Genomic DNA, 15,167 nt, shown 5'->3' on the forward strand with positions numbered 1-15,167 from the left:
AGCATCATTTTCATAGTTTGCTTAATGAATTTCAGTATTCTCACGTGTCTTTGCTTTCTCGTCAGGTGTTCCCTCTGGGCCAAGAAATGTCATCTCCATCGTGAACGAGACCTCCGTGACTCTGGAGTGGCACTCCCCGCGTGAGACAGGCGGTCGCGAGGACGTCATGTACAATATTGTTTGTAAGAAATGCCAAGCGGACCGCCGATCCTGTTCCCACTGCGATGATAATGTGGAATTTCAGCCCCGGCAGCTGGGACTGACCGAATCCAGAGTCTTCATCAGTAACCTTCTGGCACACACTCTCTACACGTTTGAGATCCAGGCGGTCAACGGTGTCACCAACAAGAGCCCGTATCCTGCCCAGCACGTCTCCATAGACATCACGACCAACCAGGCTGGTGAGTGATTAGTTTTTTATGAAGCCAAACAAGATTATGCTTGATTAAACAAGCTTATGCAATCAATACAGCCCACAGCAAACCTGCTGATGAAGAAACAGATTAGACCAGTTCATATTCCAAGATGGCCTTGATAAGTTTTAGAATGATCCGTTCCTGTACAAGCAAAGATGGTTATTGTTGGGGGTAAACTGTCTTGACTGGTGCAGTGTTTTTATTGGTTTAACTGATCTTGATTTAAAGGGGTGGTAAAATGCCCTTTTCACAAGATGTAAAATAAATCTCTGATGTCCCCAGTGTGTGTGTGTGTGTGTGTGTGTGTGTGTGTGTGTGTGTGTGTGTGTGTGTGTGTGTGTGTGTGTGTGAAGGTTTAGCACAAAATACCTCACAGATATTTTTATAAAGCATTTTTGAGGGTTTGCAAAAACACACCGTTTTTTGCCTGGCCCTTTAAATGCAAATGAGCTGCTGCAGAGGGCGGGGTTTCAAGAGCTTTTTTTATTTATTTTTTATTATTTATTTATTTATTTATTTATTCAACAATTGCACAGTTTACAGGAACGTTCATCCCCATTATAACAATAACATATTGTGCAGTTTCCAAAATTGCAGGTGTTTTAACATAAACAAAACATAAACAAAAGACATCGGGTTTCAAGAGCTCATGTGTGTGTTAGCAGCTGTGATTACCTCACGCAGACACACTAAAATGACAGAAACTGTTCTGCCTTTAATGTTTAAACGGAGTCAGACAAAGATGGAGAGACTCAAAAAGAAGTGACAACATGTAGAATGCAACAGGACGTCTCTGAATGGTTAGTTGATGAATTTATGTTGCTGATGTGGAGTTAACTAAATTCAATTAGCATATCCTGTCATGTTAATCTATACATCGCTCGTATAGGAACTGTTGTGAGATGCACACAGAGTGACTTTCTATTGCATAGGAAAAGATTTGAGCGGACTCACAAATGTACTCTTATACAACAACTCTTCCTCTTCTCAACATGGACTGCATGTTCCCGGGGGCGGGGTTTATGTACGAATGTTTTTTTTATTTTTTATTTTATGTTCTGTCACATACTCATATACATTTTGACCAGTTATTTTCCTACTTTCGTTACTATTTTTATTACCTTAACCAGTCTAGTTTCTTCTTACATTTCCATTAAAAAAGGCTCCAAGTGGTCATTTGGCCTCAATACCACTGACTGAAGGATATTAAGACTGAAGTATTCCGTTTCAACATTTAAAGCTGCTCACTGGACTGTGCAGGAAGTCAAAATTGAAAACATCACCTAGTTTGACCTATGCTAAAAGATATGCATCCTCATCATTTCCTTGAGGGCTCCTCTTTCAGTTTTTCGAGGGCAGCCCATCTTTCTCCATCTTTTACTTCCCCTGCCATCTCAATTTCCTGCTTTCACTGAAAGCTCTACAGAAGCATCACAGCAGTTGGTATGTTATAAGTTTGTGCCGATCTCGCTGGGATGCATTCGTCTGGTTCGGTGCTTTCATCTTTATCAGCGGGACCAGTAAGAAAAAAAAACAGCCTTGATCGTGTCACTATTCCTTAATACATTCATCCCTGAAACGAGGGCACCCAGAACTGTAGCGCTGAGAGTTCCGCTGCGGCCCCCTCCCGGATCAAAGTGAGCGCTTGTGGATAATTTAGCGTGCGGGGGAGATTTTCATCCTCAAAACGAGGAAACGTTCAGTCCCAGCTATGAGAACAAATTAAGTTTGAATGTATGCCAGAGCAGTGCTTGCTAACAGCTGCACACTGTTTCCATTCTTTTGTTTGTTTGTTTTTTACTCAACACTAGTAAAAAAGGAACTCGCTCATGCTAAAGTGCTGGATGGATGTCAAGGCATTCCTATGTGGTTCATAACTGATTTTATTACATTGTTTTGTGGTTGCTAGGGTGGTTGCCAGGTTTTTTTTTTTTTTTGGCAGGTCCAAGTCAAATGTTCTCGCAACTGCCCTCAACAAATCAACCAATTTGAGGTTCATGTGCGTAACTTAATTGGTGCAGTTAATACTTAGGCTTAGGTATTATGAAAAAAAAAAACCTTTTTATTTAGATTTTTTTCAGATTCAACATTCCCATATAATGGAAGTCAATCGGGTCTAATGTTGTTTGGACCCAAACACTCGTCATACTTTATTACCTTCAATAGGATCTAATGCAAACTAGAAATGTATTTTGTTTTATCAAAATAATTGTATGCAAATTATGCATAATATGTTTTAAATAATCATGAAAAAGTATATATTTGAAACAATGTAACAGGTAAATACTGCGGGACATAACTGTAAATACATAAAATAATTATGATATATACATATATATATATATATATATATATATTGTGACGAGTGTCTCTGGGCTCATCAGCGTCGCCCTGGCAACCAACACGCTACACCTGCACGTCCTCATCACAGGCCGATCACTCCCAGCTGCCGCTCGTCAACACAGAGCTTAAGAAGCCAGCACCGCTCTCACTCAGGCAGACTAACGTCTCATGCAGATCGCTCTGGTACTAACGTTCCCTCTCTTTGTTAACAGAAGACAGCGAGTGACCAACGGCCGCAGCACGCACGCCTGGACGCCTCTTCACGGACACCGTAGAAACACCAGGCACGATCGCACCGAGCACCCCTGCTTTTCCCCACCACCTTCACTTCAAAGGATTAATAAAATCCACCCTCCGGGGCCATTGCACTGAGCTACCTTGTTGTGTGTTTTCTCACCCGTGACATCTGGTGGAGAATGCGTGCAAATGCATGAGAAATCACACACAAGTGTTGGCATGTACCTGCACTAAAAAAAAAAAAAAAAAAAAAAAAAAAAAAAAAAAAAAATTCTGTTCTCTTTCTCCAGCACTGGTCGGCGTCCTCTCTCCCCATGGAAGTGGATGAACTGTTGCAGCGCCTGACTGAAGTCAGCGTCCGCCAGCAACAGATTATGGAACATCTGGCCACTCGACAGGGCGGGACCGAGGCGGAACTCGCCGCCCTCCGCGCCCAAGCGGCCCCGCACGTTCCACCACCTGACGCCCGGATGCAAGCGGCCCGGCTCTTGCCGAAGATGACAGTATCTGACGATGCGGAAGCCTACCTCCAAATGTTCGAATCCACAGCTCACCGCGAGGGATGGGTTCCGAACGACTGGGCTTCAGCGCTGGCGCCCCTTCTCACTGGTGAGGCTCAACGGGCGTTCTTCTCGCTACCCCCAGAAAGGGCTGGTGATTATGGAGAGGTGAAGCGGGAAATCCTTGCCCGACTGGGACTTTCCCCCATTTGTGCTGCACAACAGTTTTTCGAGTGGGAATATAAAGTCCGGGTGCCAGCGCGAGCCCAGGCGGCCGAACTCGTCCGCTTGGCCCAACACTGGTTGATGGAAGGAGAGCCCACCGCCGCCCAGATAGTGGAACGTGTGGTGGTCGATCGCCTCCGACGAGCTCTGCCCCGAGCCCACCGCCAAGCCGTCGGGATGAGGAATCCCGCCACTGTCCTGGACCTAGTCGAGGCGATCGAGCTGGCGGACGCTGTCCAACATCGGGAGTTTGGGGAGAGGGCGCCGCCGTTTCCCCGGAGGGTGGTCCAGGAGCGACGCACGCCGGAGGGCACCCCGCGCGCAGTTGGCAGGCCGACGGTTCCCTCACCGATGGACGAGCCAATGCCCACCGCTGACCCCACCACGTCCCCGCGGACCTGGCTGGCGGGGTGCATCGTACATCAGCGCGTCCCACCTGCGGCCCCAGAAGCAGACGTCACCGTGAATGGCCAACCCATACGGGCGCTTCTGGACTCGGGCAGTGCGGTCACCCTCATTCAAGCTCGACTGTGCCCTCCACGTCGCAACCAAAGGAGTCTACTACCCATTACTTGTGTGCACGGAGATACCCAACAGGTTCCCGCTCGTCGTATCAACATCGCTGCAGCTCATGGCAGTTGGCCTGTGGAGGCTGGAATAATGGAGAACCTTCCGGTCCCTTTACTCCTCGGCAGGGATTGGCCCGGGTTCGACCGCCTGCTCGCTGCCGCCGCCCAGCCCGCCAGCCAGGAAGGGAACCGTCGTCACCGTAGGCAGCCACGAAGACCCCGCCGCCGGCCGGCACTGCTAGCTTCGGACAGCGGGAGAGATGGTGAGTCCCCCTCTCAAGCTACTAACCTTTTCTATGATGTTTTCCGTCAGGCCAGTGAGGGGGGCTCTTTTGCCAAAGAACAACGGGAGGACGATCGGCTGAAACATTGCTGGGGGCAAATCCGCGCTGTAGATGAGAAAGACGTCCTCCCACGACCCCATCCTCTCCCGCACTTCATTGTCCGAAGGGGCCTGCTATACTGCGTCGCCCAGCGACGGGGGGAGGAGAAGGAGTTGTTAGTCGTCCCACGGACCAAGACGGAGGCCATTCTGGAACTTGCACACTCCCATCCTATGGCGGGTCATCTGGGAGCCGCGAACACCAGTCAGCGTATCCGAGACCGGTTTCACTGGCCAGGCATGGAAGCGGAAGTGAAGAGATTCTGCCAGGCATGTCCTACCTGTCAGCGCACCGCGCCCAGATCTCCTCCCCCCAGTCCGCTCATTCCTTTACCCATTATTGAGGTGCCCTTCGAGCGGATCGGATTGGATCTTGTGGGGCCGTTGCCTAAGTCTGCCCGAGGTTATGAACACATCCTTGTCATCGTCGACTATGCCACCCGCTATCCGGAAGCAGTCCCCCTGCGTAAAGCAACAGCGAAGGCCATCGCCCAGGAGCTGTTTCTGTTGGCCAGCCGGGTCGGCATCCCCTCCGAGATACTGACTGACCAGGGTACACCGTTCATGTCCCGGCTAATGGCAGACCTCTGCACCCTGCTGCGGGTGAAACAGTTGAGGACGACTGTCTACCACCCACAGACCGACGGACTTGTAGAACGCTTTAATCAGACCCTCAAGCGGATGCTCCGTAGAGTAGCGGCTGAAGACAGACGTGACTGGGACCTCATGCTCCCCTACGTCCTGTTTGGAATCCGGGAAGTACCCCAGGCCTCAACTGGTTTCACCCCCTTCGAGCTCCTGTTTGGCCGCCAGCCACGGGGGCTGCTGGATGTCGCTCGGGAGGCTTGGGAGCAGCAGCCGGCACCCCACCGCACGGTCATCGAGCATGTGAAGCAGATGAGGGAGAGGATCGACCGGGTCATGCCATTAGTCCGGGAACACCTCAGCAAGGCACAGCAGGCCCAACAACGCCACTACAATCGGACAGCCCAACCACGGGAATTTCAGTCGGGAGACAGGGTGATGGTCTTGGTCCCCACCTCTGCGTGCAAGTTCCTGGCGTCCTGGCAGGGTCCCTATACGGTAGTGGAGAAGGTTGGACCAGTAACTTACCGACTACGCCAGCCTGGACGAAGACGAGCGGAGCAACTGTATCACATTAACCTACTGAAAAAATGGCAAGGGACCAACGAACAGGTAGCTGCCCTCAGTCTCACCGATCCCGTGGTCGTCGACATGAATCCCCATCTGTCGGCTGCCCAAAAGACAGAGCTGCAACACCTGGTCAGTCAGTTTAAGGATGTGTTCTCCTCCCAGCCAGGGCAGACCAACGTCATCCAGCATGACATCAGGACGCCCCCTGGAGTGATCGTCAGGCAACGGCCCTACCGAGTCCCAGAAGCCCGTCGGCAGGCTATTGAGGAGGAAATTCAGCAAATGCTGAAGTTGGGGGTAATCGAACCGTCACGCAGCCCATGGTCCAGCCCCATCGTAATGGTACCCAAGCCGGATGGCACCCTCCGCTTCTGCAACGACTTCCGCCGTCTCAATGAAGTTTCCGAGTTCGACGGCTATCCCATGCCTCGGGTAGATGAGCTGTTGGATCGGCTGGGGAGGGCCCGGTACATTTCTACTCTCGACCTGACGAAAGGTTACTGGCAAGTTCCACTCACCACGTCGGCCAAACCGAAGACAGCGTTCTCCACTTCCAGCGGACACTGGCAGTACCGGACCCTTCCCTTCGGCCTGCACGGAGCACCCGCCACCTTCCAGCGTATGATGGATATCCTCCTGAGACCCCACCAAGCCTATGCAGCCGCATACCTGGATGATGTCGTCGTGCACTCCGAGGCATGGGATGAACACTTGGAACGTCTGCGGAGGGTGCTCTCGGAGCTCCGGCGGGCTGGACTAACCGCCAACCCCCGAAAATGCCACCTAGCACTCTCCGAAGCGAAGTACCTGGGCTTCCAGGTCGGCCGTGGCCTCATCCGACCACAGGAAAAGAAGGTAGAGGCCATACTTACCGCTTCCCAACCTCAGACGAAGACCCAGGTACGAGCCTTCTTGGGGTTGGCGGGGTACTATCGCTGTTTTATCCCCAACTTCTCCTCCTTAGCCGCCCCTCTGACAGACCTGACCAGGAAGGGGCAGCCGGAAAAGATACAGTGGACAACAGCCGCCGAGGAGGCCTTCGCCTGGCTCAAGACGGCCCTTACCTCGTCGCCAGTGCTCCGCGCCCCCGACTTTAGCTGCCCCTTCCTGTTGCAGACGGATGCCTCCGACCTCGGACTCGGGGCCGTTCTATCACAAATCCAGGAAGGTGAGGAGCATCCTATTATTTATATCAGCAAGAAGCTGTCCCCGGCCGAGAAGAACTATGCCGCCGTTGAGAAAGAGGCCCTGGCCATCAGATGGGCAGTCCTGGAGCTGCGGTATTACCTCCTCGGCCGTAAGTTCACCCTGGTAACCGACCATGCCCCCTTACAGTGGATGGCCCGGGCTAAGGACACCAATGCCAGGGTGACCCGCTGGTTCCTCGCGCTCCAGGACTTCCACTTCGAGGTTCGTCATCGTGCAGGGACCGCCAACGCCAATGCAGATGGGCTCTCGCGGATGTGGACAGCTTACGCAGGTCTGTCAGGGGTCGTTCCCCACCCACCCCTTGTTTCACCCCTACTGTCTCCATTCGTTCCCAGGGCCAGAACGACGCTTAGGGGGGGGGAATGTGACGAGTGTCTCTGGGCTCATCAGCGTCGCCCTGGCAACCAACACGCTACACCTGCACGTCCTCATCACAGGCCGATCACTCCCAGCTGCCGCTCGTCAACACAGAGCTTAAGAAGCCAGCACCGCTCTCACTCAGGCAGACTAACGTCTCATGCAGATCGCTCTGGTACTAACGTTCCCTCTCTTTGTTAACAGAAGACAGCGAGTGACCAACGGCCGCAGCACGCACGCCTGGACGCCTCTTCACGGACACCGTAGAAACACCAGGCACGATCGCACCGAGCACCCCTGCTTTTCCCCACCACCTTCACTTCAAAGGATTAATAAAATCCACCCTCCGGGGCCATTGCACTGAGCTACCTTGTTGTGTGTTTTCTCACCCGTGACAATATATATATATATATATATATATATATATATATATATATATCATAAAGTAATTATGATATATACATATATATATATATATATATATATATATATATTATATATCATCATTATTTTTTATATTACATAACATTACATACATTTATATACAGAACTGTAAATATAAACAAAATATTATGATATATATATATATATTATATCATAATTCTTTTTTATATATATATTACAGTTATGTCCCGCAGAATTTAGCTGATCTAGCTTCAGAAAAGTAATTATAAGCAAAAATACAAATAAAAAGGTAACAACAATAAATCTAAAGAAATAGAAAATGAGAGGTTATAAGATGCAGAGGGGAAACAGTGTTGCTCTTGCGGAAAAGGAGAAGAGGGATTGTGTTTTTTTTTGTTGTTTTTTTTTTAGATGTGTTTAGATGTGGCTTCAACAAAAGAAGCCAAATGCAGTATAAATCTGCCAGCAGCTATATATTTCTATTGCTCCTCTGTTATGTAGATTAGAAGCTTTGTTTTGGATTTGAGGGGGATTTTTGCTCTTATGTTTTAAAGTAATGACAGAAATACAAGATTCTGTTGCCTAAACATAACAGGATGTGGAACATCGTTGCCGTTTGTATTATTTTGATGTTTCATGGTCTAATTGAGGCATGTTCATTGGAAACTACAATAGAGAGCTTTATCAAGGCAGTATTAGACAGTATTATGGCAGCATTAGAGTTGTTCTTTCTTTAAATAATAATTTAAAAGAATATTCACACCAAGAATGAGAACTACAGTATAAAGATAACGATAACTACATTAGCGCCCACACCAATTATGTCATCTGCCGCTTTAAATGCCCAAACTCATTAAAGTCGGGTGGATTATGATTATCAATGTTTTTATCGTTCAGCTGTAAGAAATACAGTATCTTTGTGTTAGAATCTCAGCCCACAATTCCAGTCATTAGCAATGCTTGTTTTCTGAATGAATCATTCTGTTGAGTTAGATCTTTCTAATGATTCACAAGAAGAAGAAAGATTATCTGAATGAATTGTTCACTGATTTGGGAAGATCGTCATAAAAAAAAAAAGTACATTTCATAACTTTCTTCACCTAAAGCTATCACATGACTTCAGAAAATTTTGAATACTGTTCATAAGGGCTTGAATGTTTTAGTGTCCATTCAATGTAATTGCATGGAAAACAGCGACCATTTCTCCATTTGTGTTTCACAGAAGAAAAAGTCAGGTTTGGGGCGACATGAATGGTTTTTCTTCGATGTGAGGAGCAGCATTTCTTCTTTCAAGAGTCTACTCAGCATCTCTGTTTGGCTTTGTTTTGCAAAGGGAAACTATTTCCTCTTAAACTGTGATTAGTCCTGTCTCGATCACCTGTTAGTGTGCTTGTTTTGATCCAGTCTAATTGGAGTTAATTGGTATAATTGGAGCTTCAGTGCGATGCCTGTTTCCAGCTGAACTGAGTCGTTGAGAAGCGGTTCAAACATGACTGCACACGATCTGCAGCGGAGTGTCTTGTAATCGCTCCTCTTGTGACACTAGGAGTCGGAGCAAACAAACAAAAAGATCATAACACGGAATCAGACACCTGCCGAGTTTTCCTCCTTCTTCTGTGTGTACGAGAGCAGAACGACGAGGTAAATAAACCTGATTAACATGCGGCTCTAATGGCCGCTGCTGTGTGTGTGTGACAGTTAAACGGTGCTCTTGACAGATAGATACTTAAGAGCCATGCTCTCCTCCGTTGTTATCGCTTTTGGAGACCGTAATGAGTCTTTTGCTGTTAATGGGCCCTTCCCATGCGGATGGGTCTCGGAGGTAAGCAGTAATTGTGTACCTGTACTTCTGGTACCTGATGGAAATGCCCAATGGGGGAAGAACGAGATGAAAAACAGGAGAAGGAATGCAGATGCTGCACGCTCAGACTTGAGGTTAGGAGACTATAGTTTAAAATTAATTCAAGCGTAATCAGGATTTAATTTCATCCGTGAAGGCTGGGTGAAAGAGGTTTTCAAAAGAGCTGGTTTGAAAAGCACAGTTCATCGGTTTAGTAGGACAGTCTGGATCTCAACTGGATTCCACTGACACTTTGGGGAAAACCGTACGATTTTGATAAAGAGGGTCTGTTCACATTTTCTAGAACAAAGAGTAAATTAATCTTAAATGTGAATATATTATATATATATTTTTGCATATCGTTACACCCCTAATATATATATATATATATATATATATATATATATTAGGGGTGTAACAATATGCAAACATGATGGTTCGGTACTGGTTCGGCACAGCAGGGGGGAGAAAATTAAACACAAAATTGCTTCTTTTTTCTTTTTCTATTTTTAATTAAACTTTGTTTATTTATTTAACGATCTTAACTAATGTTGTAAACTATAGGGAGCCCTTAATTACACATTACTATAATATTAAAGGTTACAATTAACAACAGAGCCCAAATTATTACATTTATTTTTAAATATAATAATCAACAAAACCCCCAAAAAACATGTACTGTAAATTGCACATATAGGGCAGGATTTGCATTAACGTCTAAATCTAATTATAAAGTTAATTTTCTACTCCAATTCATTTTTGAAATATGATAATTTACAAATATATTGTCTGTCATAACATGTTTTCATGACAAATTTATTTAAACATATATTAAATTATAAGACATTACTAACAGGTTAAGTAAATATAATCAATAGGCTAATATAGTGCATATACAAAATGCCTCTCTCTCTCTAACCTGCTGTCCACACTAAATGCCTGAAGTAAATGTAATGAGATATTATTCACAAGCTGTTTTATTGATATCTTTCCGCATTGAAACACTGGTTAAGAGAAGAAACAAACATACAGAGTAATCGTTTCTTCTTCTTTTGCGCTTTTTACTGGTAGCATATATATATGCCTAATTTAAATACAATGTAATATTGTCTGATAAATTGTCATATCATATATTTCATGAATACTTAAAAATGTTATGCCTAATTTTCATATTATATAAACCTAAATGAAGCAACAATACAAACGTTTATTTTTTACTATTAAATAACTATTAACTACACATTTTTCCTCAATGAACTCCGTTAAGTTGAGGTATTGGGTAGGATTAAGGGATGTAGAATATGGTCATGCAGAATAAGGCATTAATATGTGATTTATAAGTACTATTAAACAGTCAATATAGTTAATAACTAGTTAATCTTGAGAATTGGACCCTAAACTAATGTATTACCCCTTAATATAATAATTACTTTTAGATTTAGAGTGACTTTCCGCAGTATTTACGTAGCTGCTATACTTTCTAGAAAAAAGTAAATATAAACATAAAAACAGACTAATATATTCCCACTGAGCGATTGAGATGAAAAATGTCACTGGGGTGGTGGCTGCTAACGGTTATTTTCAGTCTAACAGGTCAAGCGCTGAACTGGGCTCTTTATTCACCCGGAGGCGCCTTGTGTTTCTTGATGGGTTCATTGGTTTGGAGAAGAAAACACCCAGTGAGTGTTTGGCATTTACAAACTGCATTCGGTGCTATTGGTCTGGGCACATATAGCAGGACAGGTGGGGTGGGAGTAGGAGCTGACCTTTCAGATGCATAGAGGGTGTAGTTATTGCACATTATATAGTCTGTAGTTTGCTATTTGTCAACTTTTTTGAAAGCTTGTGTGCAACACAAAAGCACAACGTCCGTGTTTCCACAGCTATAGTGAAGAAACACGTCCTCATAGACTCTGGCTGCTGGGAACATCGGTGAAGACTTCAGCTGCCTGGGTGCCATCTCATCTTACTGTCTTTCCTTTCATCTTAAAGGTATAGCGGAGGATCTTTCCTAATTTTAGAAAAGACCCGCCCTCTCCAATTTTTAAAAAAATGCACATGCGCAACACTCTATTTGCTCCCGAGAGGGAACGCCTACTAGCAGTGATTTTAAATGAATTTCTTCAAATAGCATGACAAACTTTACCTGTCTAGTAGAATCTTCGCGACTGCGGCATCAGTGGGAAGCCCAACCTGTGCTTTTAGCGCACGCGAGCGTGTGAACGGCCTTACGTAAACATATCACCAGAATGATTGACACTTAGGTGGACCAATAGTATAGGTTACCCACCCGGAAAAAGAAAATCCTCCGCTATACCTTTAATATTACATTTCATGTGTATTTGGAATCAGTGTCAATTAGAAATAATAGCAAAGTACATATGACAGTCTAATCAATATGTATCAATGTATGTAGAGCCTCTAATTCCCTGCCAGGAGAGATAAACAAATGAATTAACTGAGTTGTAAAGGTGTTTCTTTTTTCTTTTTTTTTGGTAAATGTATGTTACACCGGGGGGATTTTTGATTTTTTTTTTGTTCTATTTTTATCTATAAATCATGGCTGTTCATCTAGTCTGATGTAAATACTTTATTCCCCTCCAAATTGTTCTGATCTGAAAGAGACTGGTTGAAGATATTTGATTAGCAGCGTTGGTGAACATTTGAATGTAACTTATTTAAAAAAGTGTGTGTTTTAGTGTGCCTATACACACACACACACACAGCGTGTTATTAATTATTGTTTTATGTTTAAAGGAACACTCCTCTTTTTTTTTTTAATAGGCTAATTTTCCAACTCCCCTAGAGTTAAACACTTCAGTTTTACCGTTTTCGAATCCATTCAGCCGATCTCCGGGTCTGGCGGTAGCACTTTTAGCAGCTTAGCATAGATCATTAAATCTGATTAGACCGTTAGCATCTCTCTAAAAAAAATGACCAAAGATTTAAGATATTTTTCCTATTTCAAAACTTGACTCCTCTGTAGTTGCATCATGTACTAAAACCGACGGAAGATGAAAAGTTAGGATTTTCTAGGCCAATATGACTAGGAACTATACTCTCATTCCTGCGTAATAATCAAGGAACTGTGTGTGCTGCCGTACCACGGGTGCAGCAGGCGCAATAATATTACGCAGCGCCTGAAAATAGTCCCCAGCTCGGTAACTTCCAACGTGACCGGCACTGAGTTAGTAATATCATTGCACCTGCTGGTACGGCAGCACATTTTTGCAGAGATGTACGTTTTGTCGCCTTGAGCCAAGGGTCACAGTGATGTAAGACACTTGAGTCTAGGGCAAACCGCCTAGGAGTTATGGGCAATCTCATACTTTTGCTTGCTGTAGCGCCACCTATGAGGCAATCGGGGTCATACTTTGATACTGTAGGTTCTCCCCAAATTGAGGACTACCATCTGAGTTTCAAGTCTCCAGCACTTACGGTTTTGGCTGCACGATGCGTTTTACGGCAGAATAATCATCCTTACAATTACAATAGGGTTTCAGCACTTCATGCTTGAACCCCTAATAATAATAATACAAAATAGAAGCATATTCTCTATTTCTAAGACTTATGTATCCCACTCTATATTATCATGGTATGTAATTTATCTCTTTTATTTTAGTCCAAAGCTACAGATATAAAAATATGATATAAACCATTTACTGGTGTTAGGAGGAATATAGAGACAGAAAGATAAAACGCATACTTAATATTCAACAATATTAGGGATCTGACTGTTCTGACGCTGTTGAATGAGAACTGAACTGAGCTGGACGATGACATATTTTTTTCAGAACTGCTTTATAGTTGTAATTAACTAATTTAATAATTGATGATCTTTACAACATGAATGAACTCTAAACTGACTTCAGCTGAACAACAGCTATAAGGGACATTTTCCTTTTATCACTGTAAATCTTACTTTGAAACAATCTGTATTGTATAAAGCGCTATATAAATAAATGTGACTTGACTTGGGCAAAGAGTACAGAATATAAAACCCGTGACTGCCAGCCCTGCGGCTCTAGAGTGTTATTAAACTCCCAGACTGGCATCTGGTCTGTGTGTCTAGTGATTCCCTCATCTATATAGCCGATTTAAAAGTGTATTCTGTCCCTGACTGGACACAAAACTGGATGAAGGACACACTGTTCTAGATTAAAAATGGTAATTCTGTAGATAAATTGTCTATGCACCCTCATTTCTCTCTAAACAATGCAAATGAATGGTAACCAGTGGCTGTCAAGCTTGAAAAATGTGAGCTGTACACTACAGTAGTGGCCAAATGTGATTTTGTTTTTCTCAAGTTTCTCAAATTTTCCATCAAAATATCAGGAAAATAGTTTGGATTTGAAAGAAATCAATGGAAGAACAAAACATTAAACTACGTTAAGGTATTTATCTGACAAAATTATTTGACAAACAAGACAAACTACAGCTATATATTTTTTTCACTTTGCAAGAAAACCAAATACATAGAAAACCAAAAAGCCCACAAGAATAAGCATAGCGTGACTACACCATAGTTATTATTGTTTCATTGGTTCTCTCTTGTTTTTGCATATACTGTATGATTATAATTTATTTGTATGACAGCCTGGCCAAAAATTATGTCTGCACAATTTGGCATGTTTCATTGCGTTATTACACACACACAAAATAAATAAAATTGAGTCCAAGCACAACTACACAATATGCTTACACAATCTTTAAAAAAATTATAATATTTGAATTACGTGTGAAGATGTACGTTTTTCTAGGCCACACATCACTTTTGGCAACTATTGTATATTCCAAAGCTTCTGAAGCTATACAATATTTAAGGCTGTTTTCATTACATCGTTCATTGAAATTTTTGTCTTCCTCCTAGAAACGTAACTATTCTGAACCACTTACCGGTATGTTTGTCTCATAGGATTATTTATAGAGAACACGGAGTACAGAATCCAATGAAACACTAAAAATAACTTTTTATTTCGAGTATTTTATGCTTAACGGGTTGAAAATGGAAATTTGTGTTAAATTATTTAGTGTGTTGAACTTACATAAACCCTGGATGCTCATTTCCCATAAACTTGGTGGGGGGGACACTTGCTTTTCTATTACTGAGTCTAATTTGGTTGTTTCCCTAAACTCTGTAAGACACAATGATTCATTTCAGTCATTGTCTCCTATCTACCCACCCTCAGGGGTCAGAGGAATGGCGAACGTCCATTTAGAGAAGTGAGCACGTCTGTAAATCTCTCCAGCACTCAGGACGTTTGATAACGTTTGTGCTGAAAGAGCGTAGGAGTGTTTGTTGTTTTCAAGCACTTGCCATTTGGAGACTTAAAGCTGCTTTCCATCCTCCTGTACTGTAGGTTGTGTCGTTATTTATTTCAAAATAATGTCTTTTTCTCTGCTATTGGAAACAGGATTGTCAGCAGACATTTCGTGTGATGGCTTGTTCCTCCCAACTTTATAAGCAATTCCATTTCCTACACTTTTGTTCATAACTGCTGTACTTTATCCCCATGATACACCAAACAG

At 43.9% G+C, this 15,167-nt stretch overlaps 1 protein-coding gene across 1 annotated transcript in view; it reads left to right on the top strand.

Moving 5' to 3' along the window:
* Nucleotides 1–15,167, top strand: part of ephb1 (EPH receptor B1) — a 229,684-nt gene that overhangs the window by 145,572 nt on the left and 68,945 nt on the right. The window contains exon 5 of the mRNA XM_079613436.1: nt 66–401. Coding sequence (XP_079469562.1) covers nt 66–401 — 336 coding nt within the window. The remainder of the gene's footprint in view (nt 1–65; nt 402–15,167) is intronic.

The sequence above is a fragment of the Phoxinus phoxinus genome, assembly GCF_949152265.1.
Source record: "Phoxinus phoxinus genome assembly, chromosome: 5".
NCBI classification, from domain to species: Eukaryota; Metazoa; Chordata; class Actinopteri; order Cypriniformes; family Leuciscidae; genus Phoxinus; species Phoxinus phoxinus.